The sequence below is a fragment of the Myotis brandtii genome, unplaced genomic scaffold, assembly GCF_000412655.1.
Source record: "Myotis brandtii unplaced genomic scaffold, ASM41265v1 scaffold374, whole genome shotgun sequence".
NCBI classification, from domain to species: domain Eukaryota; kingdom Metazoa; phylum Chordata; class Mammalia; order Chiroptera; family Vespertilionidae; genus Myotis; species Myotis brandtii.
The window spans coordinates 667,935-688,525 of NW_005364372.1; the positions used below are offsets into that span (position 1 = coordinate 667,935).

At 36.2% G+C, this 20,591-nt stretch overlaps 1 protein-coding gene and 1 long non-coding RNA gene across 7 annotated transcripts in view; one reads left to right on the forward strand and one right to left on the reverse strand.

The window, feature by feature from the left end:
• The window catches only part of TRA2A (transformer 2 alpha homolog (Drosophila)), a 19,926-nt gene extending 689 nt beyond the window's left edge, over window positions 1–19,237 (forward strand). The window contains exons 2-9 of one of the 6 annotated variants that reach the window (XM_014544626.1): window positions 8,789–9,089; window positions 9,382–9,515; window positions 11,157–11,322; window positions 12,979–13,167; window positions 16,412–16,527; window positions 17,667–17,798; window positions 18,144–18,208; window positions 18,365–19,237. In XM_014544626.1, the coding sequence (XP_014400112.1) occupies window positions 11,290–11,322; window positions 12,979–13,167; window positions 16,412–16,527; window positions 17,667–17,798; window positions 18,144–18,208; window positions 18,365–18,375 (546 nt within the window). In that variant the 5' untranslated portion in view covers window positions 8,789–9,089; window positions 9,382–9,515; window positions 11,157–11,289 and the 3' untranslated portion in view covers window positions 18,376–19,237. Of the gene's footprint in view, window positions 1–4,959; window positions 5,043–8,788; window positions 9,516–11,156; window positions 11,323–12,978; window positions 13,168–16,411; window positions 16,528–17,666; window positions 17,799–18,140; window positions 18,209–18,364 lie in introns of all 6 variants that reach the window. The other 5 variants (XM_014544624.1, XM_014544623.1, XM_014544625.1 and 2 more) reach the window with 5 other exon arrangements.
• LOC106727137 lies at window positions 5,071–6,421 on the reverse strand. The gene is made up of 2 exons (XR_001363294.1): window positions 6,109–6,421; window positions 5,071–5,211 (listed from the first exon to the last, which is right to left on the reverse strand). It is a non-coding gene; the product is annotated as an uncharacterized LOC106727137 (long non-coding RNA).
• Window positions 19,238–20,591: the final 1,354 nt, after the last annotated feature.

A 20,591-nucleotide genomic window follows, 5' to 3' on the forward strand; every position in this document is an offset into this window, starting at 1 on the left:
TCTCCTTGGCTCTCTGTTGCAGTGAGCGGCCGCGGCTCTGCTGGGACCGGCGGCGCTGCGTCTCTAAAGGCGAAAGCCTTGAGGTGGAAGGTGGGACGAGCCCCAGGAAGTGGTTAGTCAACGACCGCAACGACCCTTAAGCGTCCTTAAGGCGAGAGCCGTGCGGGGAGCGCTACGCCGGGAGCCCCCGTCCCCCTTAAATGCCCCTTCTACTCTCCTCGCCTCGCCTTCCGAAATGAGTGTGGAAATGCTGTAACGCCTTATTTTTTTTTCTGATTCCTTGATGTTGGGCTGTTGTTGTTTTTTCCCCTCTTCGTTATATCTCAGCTTCTAATGCTTTTTCTCTTCCTGTGACCTTTCATCTAAAAATTGACCACTCCTTTTACAGGTTTTTACGGTAAAACAAACAAACAAAAAAGTGTGTGTGGGGGGGATCTTGTGTCCTAATCTTACATAACTGAAGGGATTTCATGGCTCAGTGTTTTTAAAATAGCGAGTCAGTGTATACTGTTCTCCATCAGCAAAGAGGGCGCGAAGCTTCTCATGGGTCGATGAGTATAAACATCGCAGATAAGTGATTCTAAGCTTAAATGTACTAGCACGTTTGTCGGGGCTTGCGTTGTGTTTCCGAAGTTGCTCTCGAGGTGGAAATTGGTGGGAGCGAGTGAGTGTGAAACCCTGAAAACAACCCCCAGGCAACGTGTTTCCTCTGTTGTGTTAGTATCCCGGTCACTAGGGGAAACGCGTAAAAACACTGCAGGTGTGTGCTGGCCGGATTGAAGTTTGTCTTTTAGAAGCTCATACTATAAACACCTGGAACCGGACAGTTACATCAGGCTTTTGTTCTTTTTGAGGAAAGAGACTTAAGTAGATTATAAACAAAAACTGTTTTTAATTCCTATAAGATTGGATGTTTAAAAATCTAATCTGGAGGATAGATATAAATGAGTAAAGTGCTCATTTTTTAGGATGGGGTATTGGCTTGTCCCAGCAAACTTTTAAAAGTCATTTGGTGGTAGTTGTAAGCTATTAATTAGGTAGTTATTGGAAAGAATTCTATCCATTAATCTTTTCTTCGATTATTTCGTACAAAAAAAATTCATTTAATGTTTGTTTTGATTTGGTTTGTGGGGAAGAGGACTTGCTATTTGGGATCTTGTTTCCCTTAAGTTCTTAGTTTAACATACTTGTCGCCTTTCCCACCTTATATATGTAATATATGTAAGATTCCCACCCAATTTTAATCTAAAATGTATGTAGGCATTAATTTGTTTTAATAGAAAAAGAGTGTTTACACTTGTGTGGTGGTTGTGGTCATAGGAAATACTTTTTCATGATACCCAAGTATTTTAGTATGGGTGAACTCTGAATAAGTCCATGCTCATGTGTTACTTTTTTTTTTTTTTTAACGTAGTTTGAGGTTATTGTTTTATCTGTAATTGGTTAAGGAATTAGAAGAATGCCAGAGGCTTTTCTGAGGATTTACATTTTCTTAAAGCAATTCACTCGTGCTTTTGGTTTTTAAAGTACAATGATTATCTGCTAACCACAACCAGCAGTTTTTATAGAATACAATTGTTTTCTTGTCTTTGTATCTAAATTTACAAAGGCTCAAAAAAGGATTTCAAGATGTTTAAGTAATTGTTATATTTCAAACTTTTTTTACTAAAATAAGTTAGAGAAAACTGATAGGTCAGAATTTAGATTTCATTTGCTTTATCTACAGAATAAACAGCACATATTTACCCCATCTTACTGAGAAGATACTTAAAATTAAAGGGCAACTTTCTAGAGAGTTCAGAACACATTTTTAAAAATAGGGCTAATACTAAGGGTTTGTATTTTGATAGAATTTTAGAATCTATACCCACTCCCCCAAAAATGTTGACATACTTTGTCATTTACTTCTCATTTAAGGGCTGCAGTACTCTGATCATTTTAGAAATTAAAAAATGAGGCCCAGTCCGGCCACTGTTGCTCAGTGGTTGACCATTGCTATGAACCAGGAGTCCACCGTTCAGTTCCAGGTGTAGGCACATGCCCGGGTTGCAGGCTCCATCCCCAGTAGGAGGGCTTGCAGGAGGCAACCTATCAATGATTCTCTCTCATCATTGATGTTTCTTACTCCCTCTCCCCTTCTCTCTGAAATTCAATAAAAATATATTTTTAAAATAAAATACTGAGGCCCAGAAGACCATGCAGCCAGGAATTTGAGATGTACAAATCCCAGTTATTTGCTCATACAACACTATGTTGTTCACTTTTTTTTTTAAAGAGTGCATGTACTTCAGTGCCTCTGAGCCATTAATGGATTTTGCTAAACACAGTTACAGGAGCTTAATTTTCCATTATGGATTAATGTCTCTTTGATTTTAAAGTACTGGAGTAAAAGAACTTTAGGAAAGAAAATATAATTGACTCAATTTAGTTATAAGTAACCCTAAGACTTAGCTAACCAAAATTCCCTTCTGCCTGAGGTGAAACTGTTGAGAATCTGCTGCTGCCTTTTTACTATAAAAACATGTTTACAATAAAAACAGATTGGGGGGGGGGGGGACAACTTGAAGTCTTATTTGGGATGACTGACAGCTCAAATCTGGGTAAAGTACATAAACAAGTGCTGTGTGATAGAATTAATAAGGAATTCAAAAAATGGTGCCGAGCAGTTCTGTGAGCTACTGGAAAGGGAGAGCTCTACCTACTATATGGAACTTACCTTGGATCTTTTGGTAAGGGAAATGAATATTGATGGTATAGATGTGACAGTGAGTGAATAGATTGCTGGAATAGTGACAGATGATAGATTGACTAAATATGCAGTCAGATAATGGAGGGTTTTGAATTCTAAATTTATGAATTTGGATTTAATCCAATATGCAGTGAGGAGCCATGTATGGATTATTAATTCTGGGAGTGGCATAATGAAAGAGATTTTAGCAAAGAACAAAGAGATTGGTACAGGAAGAGCAGCAGGGCACAGTTTAAATATTTTAGGCCTGGCTGGAGTCGCTCAGTGGTTGAGCATGGACCTATGAACCAGGAGGTCACCTTTCAATTCCCGGTCAGGGCACTCGAAGGAGACATTCAAAGGCAGCCCATCAATGATTCTCTCTCATCATTGATGTTTCTCTCTCTCCCCCTCTCCTTTCCTCTCTGAAATCAATTTTTAAAAATGTATTTTTAAAAATATATTTTAGGAAGGAAATTATGAAAAATTTGGTCTAAACAGGACATCAGTGGGATGTTAAGAATGAGACATTTTTAAGGGCTCCAAGAGAATAGTGGTACTCATAAAATAGGTTCTTTAAAACAATTTGCTTGGGACATGTATATCACGTTAACAGAAGTATTTTAAGTGAAAATGTCTTTTGGAGCTGGGAGTTGGCACTTGAGCTATTGCTTTGCGGGTCTTAAAAAGAATGAGTTGTGTGTTTCGCACAGCTTCAACTAAAAGTGGGATTTCCATCTCAAGAAATCTTAGTGTCCTTTAGAGAAATTAAGGAGAATGGAAATTAAGCTTTTCTTATTTCACTTATTTTTATTCCTCTCTTCCCCTAGATTTTTTTAATGAAACTTAGAAAAATATTGAGTCCAATTATATTCTCATACAATGGCCCCAATGTTTTTAATAGAGGTTAATGATTATTGTGTGGAAGTCCATCTTATAATTCCATAATTGTCTATGCTTTAAAGTCCATTTAAGGAGGAAAAATAATACTTACTCCTGCCCCCCTTTTTAGAGCTTACTCCTACTTTCTTAAGAGACTCCTAGGGTTACATATATACACACACACACATATATATATATATACGTGATTGACTAAATAATACAAATGAAGAGCAAAACACAAGTTCATCTGTACCAATTTGGGAATTAAAATTTGTTGATATTTTGTTGAACAGCAGAAATAGGGGAAGATTTATTTCTTATCTGAAACCTGATTTGTAATAATAGGGGCAGTGACTACATCATTCAAAAGCCAGCTTGGTGACTGGCTCCTTTTTAAAATAAAAAACAACAAAAAACCTAAAACTCGGTTTTTTACTTTTCTGTTGATGAGGGTTTAAAATAATGTAAATAAAATTGATTTCCTATTTTACAGATAAAATGTCCGCACTTTAGCTTTCAGTTCAGCTTTTTCAGAAATTTAATTTCCTCTCTCATCACATCAACCTATTAGAAAAGGATAAAGCTTCCTTTCTTATAGTAGGGGTTGTATTAAACTTGATACAGTCTTATTTGTCTTGGGTTTTCTTCCTAAAATTAAGTACTATCGTTACCCGTTTTTTTTTTTTTTTTTATTAATTGATTTGAGAGAGCAGGGTGGAGAAAAACAGAGACATCAATTTGTTGTCCACTTATTTATGCATACATTGGCTGATTCTTGTATATGCCCTGATTGGGGATTGGACCTATTGGGACAGCACTATAACCAACTGAGCTACCCGACAGGGATCATCTAATTTTAATTCTCAGATTTTTACATTTGAGATTTCTTTCACTGAAGGGTACTAATTTTAATTTGCTCAATACAAGTAGAAGGTAGCATTTTTAAAAGGAGCAATGCAGCTAATTGTAGCCACAGAGCATAACTGTAATTTTACAGATTTGTCATAGATGCTTAATATTTGTACCATTTCTGAAAGAGAATTAGTTCGGTTTTGGGACCTGAACTAATATTAAGAGATTTAAGTATTTACGAATGAGCTTCATTAAAAATACAAATAAACTTATGGACTTGATTTTGTAAATGAACTAGTTATTTACCTAGGATATAACAAGTGTGAAATAGCCATGAATAATTAGCATAATAATTTCGTAGAACTTGCCAAACAGTGTGAAAACTCTTTGTAATATCAGTGGGTGCTTAGATATCAAATAACTAACCATGGAACCTTTGTAAAAGGTATATATTTACATGCTGAATTAATACTGATAATGTTCCTATGTCATAACAGATTTAGCAAGACAAGTGGAGGTGAGAAAATGGCAAAGATCAGATGGGAAAAAGAATCAGTAAACCCTGTGAAAGAAAGTTGAGGTGAATAATGAAAGGAAATGTGGTTTCCCCTCCCTCCTCTAAGTTACTGCCATGTATAGTTGTGTATAGTCCTTATTGTCTCATAATTTTCACGAAAGATGTGACTAGGCCTGACCCATCTGAAGTAGAAGGAAAAGTTTATTTTTCCTTGAAACTAAGGCCCTGTAGTCTTATTCAAATTCATAAGTACTTCATGACATTAGAAAATGAGAACATAAGTAGAGAGTACTATGACAGGTTCTTTTTTTAGTAGTTTGCTTTTAGTTGCTGTTTACTGGCTTTATTATACCTCAACCTTTTTAGTTCTTATAAAGTTGTTTTCTATGCCTTTGAAATTGTCACTTAGTACACTAGCTTTTTGGATTTAATTGATGATGGCATATAAGCTGGCAGGTTTATGAGCCACATTTAAAATATCTATGAGTCTTTGCAGATACTAAGACCACTCTAACCTCACTCAGAATACATCATATAGGTATAACCTTAAAGAAAGGGAAATCATTTAAAAATAGCTAATGTGAGAATTTAGGGGTTTTTGTTTTGTGTTTGTTTGTTTTTTTAAGGAATTGCTCTAATAGTTGTTAGGGACTTTTATAAGCCTAGGAGTCTGTTAAAGAAGCAGCCTATCATACTCGAGAAAGGAGACAGAACTGCTATTTCTGTAGACTGAAATGAAAGAATTGAGTGAAAGCAGGTTTTCATATGTCCTAAAGTGAGGTTCTTGGTACAGTACAATATAAGTTATTTGGGTAATTTAAGCGCCCCCTCCCTTGGACATACAATTTACCTAAATGCACTAGTGTATTTCTATGGAAATAGATACCCAACTTCATAAAATAGTGGGGAAATATATTTTGAGAAAGTTTATTTTAAAAGTTTACGTTCTAGTCATATAGATTTGAATTGTGTAAACTTGCCACTATTACTTGGCATAGAGTTCGCCTTGCCATAACAGTAGTATGGGTTACAGTGTAGCATTTATATTGGATTATGTGTTTAAGTATTAAGCATATATTGGTGTAAATTTTTTCACCTATAATATAATACTAGCTTTATTAAAAAGCACTGCAGTTATTGCTTGCTGTGGAAATTGTGTTCTGCAACGTGTGCATATATTGAATAACCCATTTTCCTGATTAAAATAATAGTATGTGGTTGTTGCAGTTATTTTCAATATGTAAAATACAACTGTATTTTAACACAGAAAAGAAAGATGGCTCCTAGATGGCTTTATTGAATACTCATAACTTCCTTAATATTTATGGTTAGCTTCTTCCTTTTTGGGGCGATGGGGGAGGAGGCTATGTCCAGCTACCAGCAGAGGTACCTTGATAGTAAACAAGTTAAAAGAACAAACACGTTATTTGAGCAGGTTGTGCGGTGAGAACTTTTTGCTTGGCTTTTGATTTATAGTGGTTATGATGGAATGGAAGCCTATTTAAGACTTACATTAAAATTTGTGATATGATGTGGTTGCAAGTCAAAGGTAAAAAGGGAAATGTAGCATTTGTCCATAAAGGGCTCATTGTAGCCTGTTTTCTAATGTACAGTTCAGTGAAAACGACATTTATTTGGCACTAGCATTGGAGAAATAAGTTGCTTAAAAATGGTAAATATTAATATGACCATTTTTCTGTGTGTGAAGACTATTAACAACTAGTTCTTAGGACAGGCCTTAGTATTATAAAAATTTTGAAGAATTAAAGGTATATTTTATTTTAATTTTTTTCTCTATATAGTTTACATTTTTTTTCCTTATAATTTATTTTTTAGGTTAAGTGTACTGACGATTATTTATTTTTTTAAAGTCTCGAGTTTATACATTTTCTTGGGAGAGTAAACCAATAGTGACAGCCTTGAAACTAGGAGTTAATGGGAGTTAAGAGGACTGTTTCTTAACCTTGAATGATTCTATGAAAAAATTTATGCAGATTTAGGTTCCCTGCTAAAACAAAATTGAAGGATAGGCAACAAAGGAAGTTAGATATTTGTAACACTGGATAATAAAAAGCAAGTCCTCTTTAAAAATATGCTAATGTCTTTTGAAAAGATACTGTCATATCTTAATACTTTGTTAGCAAATAAAAGGAAAATTGCATTTTTCCCAATGAGCTGTGCCGGCACTGGTATTTATAATTTAAGATGTTACTGATTACCTTATTTACATTAGTTTCTAAGAAGTGGTAATTTTCATTACTACTGAATAATTTTCAACCATTAGTCATGCTGATGAGAGAACATTTGAAAATGAAATATACACATATATTTGTGCCTTAACATTTTTATCCTTTACTAGAAAGCTTCACATAAACATTTAAGAATAAATTTGGTGTTTTAATATATAGGGTTTTTATTTCTATCCTAGTAAAATGAAAAGTTTTATAGTGTCACAGAGCACAAAGCCTTCTGATATGTATTATAACAAGGGCTGTGCTGATGTTCATAGGCACTGTTCCATCTACTACTATTCTACAGTAGTATAAATGAATGTTATACCAGAGGATTTGTTTTATAGACAGGAAAGCAAAAAGAGAGAGGGGAAGATATTCTTAAATCAGCGTAGTTAGTGAACCAGTCTGTGAGACTGCAATTACAAGCAAATTATTTGTTGTCCCCCACTCCCTTTTAAAGTACTGAATATGCTGCTTTTACAGTTTCAGTGAATCAAACGGCCTGAATTGCTGTTCCTGCTCCAGGCTTCTGTCCAGAAATTTAGAGTGTGTGTGAGATATTGTGTAGATAGCTAAATATATTCAGTTTTGTTTTCATCTGAAAAAATAAATATGCATAGCAGCATTAGTACAGTTTTTGACATTAAGTAAAATGTAAAGGAAAAGTTGTAAGCAGGTTGCATGGTAGGAAGTCTTTTAGTTTGAAATTGTTTGATTTGGAAAGTAGTTGTTTTTAATTTCAACTTTTTCAGAAGCCAGTTTTCTGGTATAGGATATAGTCACTGAAGGGGGAGTATAAATAATGCATAGCTGCATAAAATCTGCAAAAACTATGAACAAAAAGAGGTGGGATAAAAAATAAAGACCATGTTATAATTTTGTGATAAATTCTTGTGCTATATGATACTTAATGGGTAATAAAGAGTTTTTAAATGCCACAGGTGCAAAAATACATATATTAGGAATTTACAAGCCAGGGGGGAATTTTAAGAATTTCATGCTTTTCCCCTTACTTTTTCAGAATGCTTGTCAGAACTTATCTTCCTGGTTAAGTCGGAGTAAGCAAAGATAGGTCAAACAAAATTGGGAGGTGTTAGTAATTGTACTAATTTTTTTTCTACTGCTTTGAACCTTAGCATGTGTCCTGCAGTGTTTGAGTTTAGATAGGTGTGTGCAAATATTTCAGGGTAGGATGCTTTGCATGGCTTAGTGAAAGCTTATTCTTCAGGTTATAAATTAGTGAAAATGTAGATGGGGGATTAGAGTTCATGTTAGATTTATGCTCGAATTAAGTATTCATATTAAAATTGTTCACATTTTAGGAACTAGGATGAAACATGAAAGGGGAGGAGGGTGAAGAGTATGGTAAAAACATTTAGAAAAATTCAGAATTCCCTAATTTTTAGAAACTAGGCTTTTGAGCAGTTTTTAAAGATTATAAAGTTGTTTTTTAAATAAACTAGTTATTTGCACTTTACCTGCTGGCTTTCCATTTGGTAGATAACATTCTGAACTCCAGCAGAGTTTTATAATCCCCACGTGCTTAAATATACTAAATGTTCTTTTTCCATTAAGGTTAATGTTCGTGAAGAAATTGAAGAGTTTTTTCCAAGAATGTGGAAGATAAATCAAGATAAAAGAAGGCTAATGAAAAGTATTAAAGATCAGAAAATTAAAATTGAATGGGGGAAAAAATTGAACAGAAGATTGGTCAGATAGAAGCACTTGAATATTTTTTTAAGGCTATTTTGAATTGTTTGAATTGGGGAAGAATACACGAAGTATGAAAAATGAAAAACTCAATGAAGAATGAAGAGAAGTAGAAAGCAAGAGTGAAGTAGAATTAAAAGAATCTGGAAGAATGAATGGGTCCTAGGTTAAGTAAATGTATGGTTTATGTTCCAGTGTCTGTATGATCAAGTTGTAGATGAATTTGCATGATTACTTAGTTAATAGAGAATTGGTGATCTGGTTCAAGTAGGGAATTATTGAGGACAGTTAGCAGTATTAACAATGGGTTATTAATGAGCTGAAATTTTTTCTGGAGGGTGTTGCCTAACCATTTGTTTTTTCAGGAGCAATCAATATAAATAATTACGGTACTTTAAATGTTAGGTGTTAGGCATCTACTTGACCAGTGCCATTTGTAATACTGTCTTCTTTGTTAGGAGTCTCGCTCTCAGTCAAAATCTCCAACGGGAACTCCTGCTCGTGTAAAATCGGAGAGCAGGTCAGGATCTCGTAGTCCATCAAGGGTTTCCAAACATTCTGAATCCCATTCTCGATCAAGATCAAAATCCAGGTATGTGTGTTTAAAATAATACTTAAAATGCTTTTTTAGGGTTTTTCAGGGCGAAGTAGTGTTTGTTTTTTCTAAAATCCCTTATTTTTACCTCATTTTATATAGACATTTTATCAATGATTCAAAAATTGTGAAGTAGTTTTTTCAAACTGCTTAGTAATGGAGTTTAGAAATGAATAATACATTCTAGATACAGACTTAGGTAAGGTAGAATTATCTCAACTCTATCAGATACTAGCTAGCTATTACAACAAATTAAATGTCAGTTGATTGAAATGTGCTTGACATTTGAGCATTAGTTTATTTTATTTTATTTCAGTAATACTTGCACAACAAAATAATTGTCTTGGCATGTAATTTAGTACAGAGAAAGTTGATATAAGTATGTTGTGCTGGTTATCAAAATGATTTGAGAAGCTTTTTCAAGATTCACATTCCATCTACATTCTTTACCTGAAGATTCTGACTGAAGTCCAGGGTGGAATTCTGGTCAGATGTAGTGGCAGGGAGCTGGAGGGGAGGGAGAGAAATCCCTGGGTGATTAAGAGTCCCTGTCACTTTCCTCCTCAACAATCAGCATTGGAAAGATGGGTGAGAAGCTCTTGAAAGCTTAAAGAAATGAAGACCATTAGATTAGAAGGGCCTTTAGGTTAATTTAGTAGATGCTAGATTGCAGTGGCTAAAGAAAGATTGGAAAGGAAATGATACTTAACAGTAAAGGAAGAATATAGTACTATATTAAAGAGGTGATAAGTGATTCAACAAAGGATTTTATTGTGGTGTTAGTTTGTTTTGTCTCTTTTGTGGTAAAATACACATAATAACCATAACCATTTTAAAATGTACAGTGCAGTGCCCTAGCTGGTTTGGCTCAGTGGATAGAGCATTGGCCTTCGGACTGAAGGGTCCTGGGTTCCATTCCAGTCAAGGGCACATGCCCGGGTTGCAAGCTCGATCACCAGTAGGGGGTGTGCAGGAGGCCACTGATCAACGATTCTCTCTCATCATTGATGTTTCTTACTCCCTCTCCCCTTCTCTCTGAAATCAATAAAAATATACTTAAAAAATTAAAATGTACAGCTCAGTGATGTTATATACATTTCATATTGTTGTGCAACCATCACCACTATCCATCCCCATAACTCTTTTTATCTGTTGTAAAACGGAAACTATACCCCTTAAACCATGAGTTCCCGTTCTCTCCTCCTATCCCCTGGCAATGACCATTTTACTTTCTGTCTTCATAGATTTTGACTACCAAATGCTTCATATAAATGGAGTTATACAATACTTGTTTTCTTGTGAGTGACTTGTTTCATTTAGCATAATGCCCTCATATTTCATCTGTGTTGAATATCGCAGAATTTCCTTCCTAGTTGTAGTTGGGCTTTTTGTTGTTTTTTGTTTGTTTTTTTATTTTGTTTTTAAAAGAAAGCAGAACTTTAACATGCTTATAAGGTAAGGTGAAAAGAGAATGGAGAAAGGATAGACTGAGAACAAGGAGGAGATTGTAATGATTAAGAGAACAAGAGGAAGACTACCCTTTCTTCAGTAAGGAGCTGAGAATAAACAGGGATATATGTATAGGTCCTTGGCATTAGCCATTTGTTTAAGTATTACCTGCATTTATTTCTCTCCAAGGTCGAGGTCAAGGAGGCATTCTCATAGACGTTACAGCCGATCCAGATCCCATTCTCACTCTCATAGGAGACGATCTCGAAGTAGGTCATATACACCAGAATACCGGCGTCGAAGGAGCCGAAGTCATTCTCCAATGTCTAACCGGAGAAGACATACAGGCAGCAGGGTATGTGGTTTATAAAAGTTAATGAACTTATTTTATCTTTAATATGTGTTTAGTCATAGCATAATATCTTGCTTTATGAGAGTGAGACCATGGTTTAAAAAGTAGTACTCAAGCCTGCCAGTGTTGCATAGTGGTTGAGTATCAACCCATGAACCAAGAGGTCACCGGTTCAATTCCCAGTCTGGGCACATGCCAGCTTGGTTACTCAGTCCCCATTAGGGGGCATGCAGGAGGCCATGTTTCTCATTGATGTTTCTATTTCACCATCCCTCTACCTCTTCTCTAAAGAAAATCAATAAAAACATATTTTTTAATTAAAAAAAAAAGTAGTACTTAAGAAGCATCCTTGAGGGTATGGATATTATTTAATGTACATTTAAGTATATTTTCTTTCCTTGACTTTTGAGTAGTTTAAAGAGATGAAATTTGGAGAGAAATGGTATGTTCCAAAACTAAAATGGAAAGCATAATCTGTGTTGAGAATAATGAAATTAAAAGTTTTACGGCAGCCCTAACTGGTTTGGCTCAGTGGATAGAGCGTCAGCCTGCAGACCGAAAGGTCCCAGGTTCGATTCCGGTGAAGGGCATGTACCTTGGTTGTGGGCACATCCCCAGTAGGAGGTGTGCAGGAGGCAGCTGATCGATGTTTCTCTCTCATCGATGTTTCTAACTCTCTGTCCCTCTCCCTTCCTCTCTGTAAAAAAACCAATAAAATATATTTAAAAAAATAAATAAAAGTTTTACGGCAGTTAGTGGGTAGACAGCAGGTAAATACCAAAAACTATAGAAATAGCCAGCACTCATAATATGAGCACTGTGCAGAATTCTTTAATACAGTTAATATTCTTAACATCTGTGAGGCAAGTTGCCATGTTATGGATAAGCTGATTCTTGAATATGTGACATGGAGGTTTGTTTTTGGCTAACTGGCAGAGTCCAGATTTCAACCAAACTCTTGACTAGTATTCCTGTGCTTAACTACTATGCTGTGCTTCTCCCATGTGATACTGCAGACTGCCATGTGCATCTACTAAGGAATGAAATTGGGCAGTGGGGAGTCTAATCAGCAATTGCAGATAAAGTCAGATTGAGTACACATCTATAGGGATGGAAAACATTTGAATAAACTAGAAATATGGCATTAAACTAAGGATGAATTCTTAGTATGCATTCTGAAAATTGCTGGACTACAGAGTGGAGTTTTTGTTTTTATTCAGGCTACAACCTGAAGTTTATTCCACAGAAGGCAGGAGTGTTGCCCTAACTGGTTTGGCTCAGTGGATAGAGCGTCAGCCTGCGGACTGAAGGGTCCCAGGTTCAATTCCGGTCAAGGGCATGTACCTTGGTTGCGGGCACATCCCCAGTAGGGAGTGTGCAGGAGGCAGCTGATTGATGTTTCTCTCTCATTGATGTTCCTGGCTCTCTATCCCTCTCTGTAAAAAATCAATAAAATATATATTTTTTTTTTTAAAAAAAGAAGAAGAAGGCAGGAGTGTTATTGTGAACTGTAGGATATAACTCATTGGTTTATTTTCCTCTTAAATTATTTTCAAGTCACTTGAAACAATATAGTCTTTGGGTAAGGTGTTCTAAGCACCTGTTTTAATATTTATTTTAATTTGGAGCTTAAAATTAAACGACATCTTTATTCAACAGGCAAATCCAGATCCCAACACTTGTCTTGGAGTGTTTGGCCTCAGTTTGTATACAACAGAGAGAGATCTTCGTGAAGTATTTTCTCGATATGGACCATTGAGTGGTGTCAATGTGGTTTATGATCAGCGAACTGGACGATCACGAGGATTTGCTTTTGTCTATTTTGAGAGAATAGATGACTCAAAGGAGGTAATTTTGTTTTTATAATTGTCATTTTGAACATTTTCTGATATACATGATTATAGTATTGAGTTGCTATTAAAAGTTGATTAATCGACTCCCAGTTCCATAAACATGTCCTCTTTTGTTCTTGACCTGATTCAGTGTTACAATTAGAATGGCCAGTTTCACTTCTGGTATAGGTATATCCTTATTGAAATCCGGCCTTGTAAAGTGAGATGTATGTTTGAATTAATGGAAAAATGTGAAGTGTTTCTTTTTAATAAGCCTTATTCATGTTCAAAGCAGGTGATTCAATTGACTTTTTAGAATTATGATGTTTAGGTTTAATCTGTTTAATTTTGTGTCTAACTAACTCCCCATGTATAGATACACAGCTTTGTTTTTCTATTCTCTTAATGTTCATCTGTTATTCTGTTGTATAATCTATATATATAAAAGCCTAAGCGACCTGTTGACTGGTGGACCGGTTGCTATGACGTGCACTGACCACCAGGGGGCAGACACTCAACGCAGGAGCTGCCCCCTGGTAGTAGGTGCACTCCTACAGTTGGAACACCACTCAGCTGACCAGGATGAGTGGGAGCTGGATGAGCAGGAGTGCCTCCTCCCCAACCGCTTGCCGCTTCATGCTCTACTACATTCTTCGGGGGGATGTTGGATGCGGGTTTCAGCCCAATCAAAGCAGGCTATGCCGAGGGACCCCACCGGTGCATGAATCTGTTCACTGGGCCTCTAGTCGAAAAACAATACACGAAAAGAATTAGTATTTTTTAAAAGTGTTTTTTTTTTGTTTTTGTTTTTTGTTTTTTTTATTGATTTTAGAGAAGAAGGGAGAGGGAGAGAGAGGGATAGAAACATCAGTGATGAGAGAGAGTCATTGATTGGCTGCCTCCTGCACATCCCCCACCGGGGACGGAGCCTGCAACCCAGGCACATGCCCTTGACCGGAATCGAACCCGGGACCCTTCAGTCCGCAGGCCAACGCTCTATCCACTGAGCCAAACCGGTTTCGGCGTTAAAAGTGTTTTTATTGATTTCAGAGAGAGGGAAGGAGAGGGAGAGGGGTAGAAACATTAATGATGAGAGAGAATCATTGATCTGGCTGCCTCCTGCACACCCCCTATTGGGGATGGAGCCCACAACCTGGGCATGTGCCCTGACCAGGAATGGAATCATGACCTCCTGGTTCATAGATACATCGGTCGGACTAAAAGAGTTATTAGTACCTTTTATTTTTTGTTTGGTGCCATTCTTTTTTTTTTTTTTTTTTTTTTTTTTTGGGGCCTTTTTTTTTTTTTTTTTTTTTTTTTTTTTCTCGGTGCCATTCTTAATTTGCCTAACAGGATGATTTGAAATAGTACTATTCTAATGTAATAGGTATTGGATTATAAAGGAAGCAGTAGGCTTGCTTTCTCTATACTAAAAGTTTATAGTGACTGAGTTAGAAAATTCCATTTTAAGGAATTAGAAGCTAATTATTAAGGTTTTTTCAAACCTTAACAATGACAAGTATTAGCATTTCTTCTTTGTACCATTTTACATGTGACAGTCAGTAGTTGGATATATAGATTATTGCTCTATATATCAACAGTGCTTAATTGCAACATAATCATAATACATGTTAGCATATCTCTTAAAAATAGTAGAGGCTATTGCAGGGGTGGGCAAACTTTTTGACTCGAGGGCCACAATGGGTTCTTAAACTGGACCGGAGGGCCGGAACAAAAGCATGGATGGAGTGTTTGTGTGAACTAATATAAATTCAAAGTAAACATCATTACATAAAAGGGTACGGTCTTTTTTTTTTTTTTTTTAGTTTTATTCATTTCAAACGGGCCGTAGTTTGCCCACGGCTGGGCTATTGGCATCTAGTGGATAGAGGCCAGGGATGATATTAAGCATCCTACAGTGCACAGGATAGCCACCCACAGCATAGAACTAACAGTCCCAAAGTATTGATGGTGGTGTGCTTATAAAAGTCATAACAAAATAATGCTTCAGGTTGTAAGTCCTTTATATAATAGGCATTCTAATGTTTTGTCAGTATTTTTTACTGTTACATATAGTAGTCCCCCCTTATCCATCCACGGGGGATACGTTCCAAGACCCCAGTGGATGCCTAAAACCTCAGACAGGACCAAACTTTTCACTTCAAAGAAGCACTTTTTACAGCTTTTCTTAGGCATATTTGAATTGCCAGCATTGCTATACTTATGCTTTGGGGCATTATTCAGTAAAATAAGGGTTACTTGAACACAAGCACTGATATTATGACAGTTGATTTGACAACCCAGACAGCCAGTAAGTGCCTAATGGGGGTGGGGGTGGGTAGAGTAGGTTATATAATGTGGATATGCTGGACAGGGATAATTCACATCCCGGGAGGGACATGCACAATTTTAAAACTTAAGAATTATTTCGGCAATTTTCCATTTTAATATTTTCGTCCCGAGTTTGACTGTGGATAACTGAAACTGCAGGTGGAGGCGGGGGGACTACTTAGCTTATTTCTGTTCTCAATTAAGGGATAAAGGTGTACATTTAGAAATTTCAAGATATCTGACCTGAAGTAAATGTTGAAGAGTGTGAACAATTAAAACTTTTTAATATATGAAACTTGTTTGTACTCTCTTGATTCTTCTCCTCCCACCCCCACCCCCAGGTTTATTCCTGGGCAAAATAAAATGAAAATGGCAACTTTAGTTAGTTCAAAGAACTTCATGCAAATTTGTTAAAATGATATAATTATTATTGTATTTATTGGTATTAGTGTCGAAGGTCAAAAGGAATACAAATGCACGTATAAGACAGGAACACTTACTGAGAGGTAGAGGTTCCTTTCTATTTGTAGTTCACTACACTAGATGGCAGTGTGTTCTTAAGGAACAGCTTGACTAGTTTAAACTTGTCACTTGAATTGTAGTTTCTGCTTTGAGTTGCCCAGTCTGCAATTAGTCACTGCATCCCCAGAGTTATGCAAGCTTCCCTGAGTTGTGTAGTTCCTTCTCTCTAGCTGCCCCAGTCTTTCAGCGCAGGCCTGCAAGTGTCCATGTGTGCATTAGAAAACTCAATGCTATTGACATGCATATAGCAGAGATTCATATGTAAAATCATACCCCCTGTTGTTTGAAAAAAGTGTTTAGAGAATTTTAATTTTTGAAATTTCAAATGGAAAGTGTTAACTTTATTACAGTTTTGATAGTCTCTCCTTGGTGAATTATGCATGACTGACTGTGCCTTTTCTTTAAAGGCTATGGAAAGGGCGAATGGAATGGAGCTGGATGGCAGAAGAATTCGTGTGGACTATTCTATCACCAAGAGAGCACATACACCTACACCAGGCATCTACATGGGCAGACCAACTCAGTAAGATTTCAAGTTTCCTAAGCTAAACTATTTTAGCCAGAAGTCTACCAGATGTATCTACAAAATTTTGATAAGTCAAACGATAAAATTTTCCCTATAATTGAAATGGAAATTTATTTAATTTGTATATATTCTTTGAATCATTTTTTATATATACAGTTGACCCTTGAAAAATGAAGGGGTTAGGTGCACCAAATCCTGTGCAGTCAAAAATCCACATCGAACTTTCAGCTCTCCGAAAACATAGTTTTCCCTTAGTATTTACCAGGGATTGGTTCTAGGACCCCTGTGGATACTAAAATCCATGATACTCAAGTGCCCTAAGTAAAATGCCATGGATCAGTGCATGCAGTTCGCCCTCTGCATACACAGACTCCAACTATTGATTGAAAACAGTGCAGGTATTTATTGGGGGGGAAGAGGGGAATCTGTATAAGTAGGCTGGTGCAGTTCAAAGGTGTACTGCGTGTGTGTGTGTATGTGTGTGCGCGCGCGCACACACAGGAGGCTAAATTAAAATTATTGAAGTGCATTTCTGGCCCTTGGTATTCTACAGATAGAAAAAAGTGTTAGATATTAGAAAAATATCATACATTCTTAAAGTATTCCCTTTTTATTCTTTTTTTTTTGTTGTTTTTTTAGAGAGATGAAGGGAGGAGAGAGAAACATTGATTGGTTGCCTCCAGAATGTCTCCCACCACGGGATCGAGCAGTAACCCGGCATGTACCCTGACTGGGAATCAAACCAGTGACCTCTTGGTTCATGGGTCAATGCTCAACCACTGAGCCACACTGACTGGGCACTTCTTAGTGTTTTGGTATTGTTTTCCAGCACAGTTCATTTCACCTTGTTGAAAAGATCCTGGTGATTTTGGCAGGGCATTAATAGAAGAGCAGTTTATAGTTTGGAGAGTTGTGTGTAATCTTTCCTGGTTATTTATGTAATGAATAAGAAGCCAAGGCAAGAATACCATGGGTGGCAGCCAACTAAGACATAGAGGTAATTGGCATGAAAGGGTTATTCTTTGCCTTTTCTCACCTCCTTCCTCTATTTTATTTTACTTAAGTACCATTTTATATTAAGTGATACTGGAAAATAATCGTTCACATTGATATCAAATATTTACATTTTTTTGTAGTAGTGGTGGTGGTGGTGGTGGAGGCGGAGGCGGTGGTGGAGGCGGAGGAGGTGGCAGGCGTCGAGATTCTTACTATGAAAGAGGATATGAGCGTGGTTATGACAGATATGAAGACTACGATTACCGATACAGGTAATATTTAACTTGTAGTTTCTAAATTAGATGATAGTTGTATTATTTGGTGCTTTTGATTTATGTTTGATATGTATTAAGAAAAATATTGGAAAGATTTTATATGATCCTTTCTTAAGAAAGTAGGAAAGAATTATTTTTTCAAAACTGAATACATACATAAATTACCTGTGTTTGCTAGTATTTTGTTGTGCCATATACTTACTGTTTTGGTATCATTGGCACACAGAGAAATTAATAGTTATCATCTTGGGTCCATTATTATTTTGAATGATGGGAATTTTCATTTTCATTTGCCTCAGTGGATTATGTGTATGCTAAGTAATCTTTTGTTTCCTACAGAAGAAGATCACCCTCTCCTTACTATAGCCGATACAGATCACGATCAAGATCTCGTTCCTACAGCCCGAGTAAGTCCTTTGTGCTTCTACAGCATTAAGAAACAAAGCTTCTACAGCTTTGTTCTAATTAATGGTTAGTTTTAGAAAATTAGGGTATATGATGGCTGTTACTATATGCAAGTCAAACTATAATTGTCATTTTAACTTTTTTTCTCTCTCTTTCAGGACGCTATTGATGAAGAGAATGATTACATTTGAGGATATCTTTTTCTCTTTTGTTGTTTAATTCTGGATTTCCCTGAGCTTCTAATCCTTCCTACTTAAAAGGAATCCGAAAAAAAAAATCTTTGGTTTATTTAGCGTCTACACTTTGTCAATTGCATTGGTGTTTTCCACCCCTTTTATTATACTCTTAAAGTTCTAATTGTCATTTTGAGTAGTTAAACATCTTGAGTAAAAAAAAAAAAAAATGGAACCCCCAGTGTTATGCTTTGGGTTTGTTTGTTGTTTTGTTTTGTTTTTGCTTTTACAGAAAATTAACTTCTGGCTAATCAAAAAAGGAAAGAAATGATCTTTTTAAAGCTTTTTTGTTAGATACTGTATTAGAAATCTACATTTGTGACAAACTCCTTAACTTTCTTTTGGAGAAGATAGTAACACATAAAATAGTTCAGTCATGTCAGGTTTGGGGTGTCATGGAGCAGTCAAATAGTTGAGTGTAGAAAGTTTGAAGCTATAAAACAGTCGTTTCTTTTGAAAAAATGAAAATTTATAACCTTAAAAAGGGCATTTTTCTTAGAGATGGAAAGCTTGTGGGCTCCTATAAAACATGTTCTATTTAAACTACATCTGTTAAGACTTACAAACTTTACAGTGTGATTTTTTTTTGTGTTGAACTTATTGAAGTTTAAGTATTCTCTTAATCAGTGAAGGACAACCCTTACTATTATTTATTACTTAGAGCAATTGTATACTTTGCTGTTAGAAATCTTGGTATGGGACAGTGGTTAAGCAGGCTCTTGTATAGTTTAGAGTCCTTAGAGGATATGTGTGGGGAAGAGTAGTCTCCTTTCAAATAAAAGTTAATTTCTTTGAAAATGGGACTGTCTCTTTATTGTGTTACAAAGGGAAAATATAACTGGATTGATTTGGGAGCCAGTCCTTTCTTTTCCTAACATTTTTGCTTATATCTAAATGAAATACTTGTCTCTTATTCAGTCTTTAAAAACCTTTGTTTTACTCTCCCATTTTTGTTGGCCATATTGTAAATATTGAGAGTATTTAGTATCAAGCACCATGCTGAAGGAAAGATAACATGGTTCGTGTCTTCACAAAGTCCACATTCTAATAGGAAACACACTGAAATGACTGTACTATAATGTAAGAGAAGGGTGTTTTCACAAAGAGGTATCTATCTGATGTGTCAGGTGATCTTTATGAAAAGGTTTAGAAGGTGGACATCTGTAATACTGTCAACAATAAAAAACATTTTTTTAGTATAGGAGCATGAGCTCCTTTGTTCCTCCCCGAAAGCAGATATAAAATTAGATTATTATGATCTGTATAGTAGATTGATGGGATCTATGGGATTGAAGCACCTCAGATATCTTAATTAAAAAACTATAAAATGTTTGTCATAGTTTTTCTTTCCAATATAGGCTATTCAAAGAACAAAGCGATTTCTTGTTGGTCCCTGGCTGAAGGGTTTTTGTTCTTTAAGCCAGGTTATTAAAAGTATATCAACAAAAAGTGATAACATTAGCGACAGTCTGGAAGAAAACAGCCATGTGAAGAGACTGTAAACATAATTAAACGTGTGTGTGTGTGTGTGTGTGTGTGTGTGTGTGTGTGTGTGTGTGTGTGTGTGTTACATGTATGTTGATGGTGAAAAAGCAGGGAAGGAGACTCGGTAAATAAGGGGGGGATAAAAATTTAACAGACCAATCTTTGAAGTCTTCCCTAAGAAGGTGAAATTTAAGTAAATCTGAAGGGAAGGGAAGAAGCCTTATCTGGAAGGAAGAGTATGTTGGGTGTAGGAAATAGCAAATGTAATGGCCTTACAAGGCAGAAGAATACCTGAAATATTGGACAAGAGAAGACAGATGATAACCTTAAGGGCGGGGCCCTGCTGGGGAAGGGTTTGGGAGGTGTGGTTTCAACCATCCAGCAAGTTTTTTTATAGAAGGGAGCTGTTGTCAGAAGTGGGTGCATGGGTATATTGCTATAGATATATGGGTACATATTAGGCTTAAGGACTAAATGTGTTACATTGCATGGATGTGGATATGCAACATACCAAAAAAAATGGGGTATTTCTGGGCCTCTTGTTTTTGTTTTTTTGTTAATCCTCATCCAAGGATATTTTTCCCATTGGTTTTTAGAGTGGAAGGGAGGGGGAGAGACACATTGATTGGTTGCCTCCTACATGTGCCTCAGCCAGGGCCAGGGATCC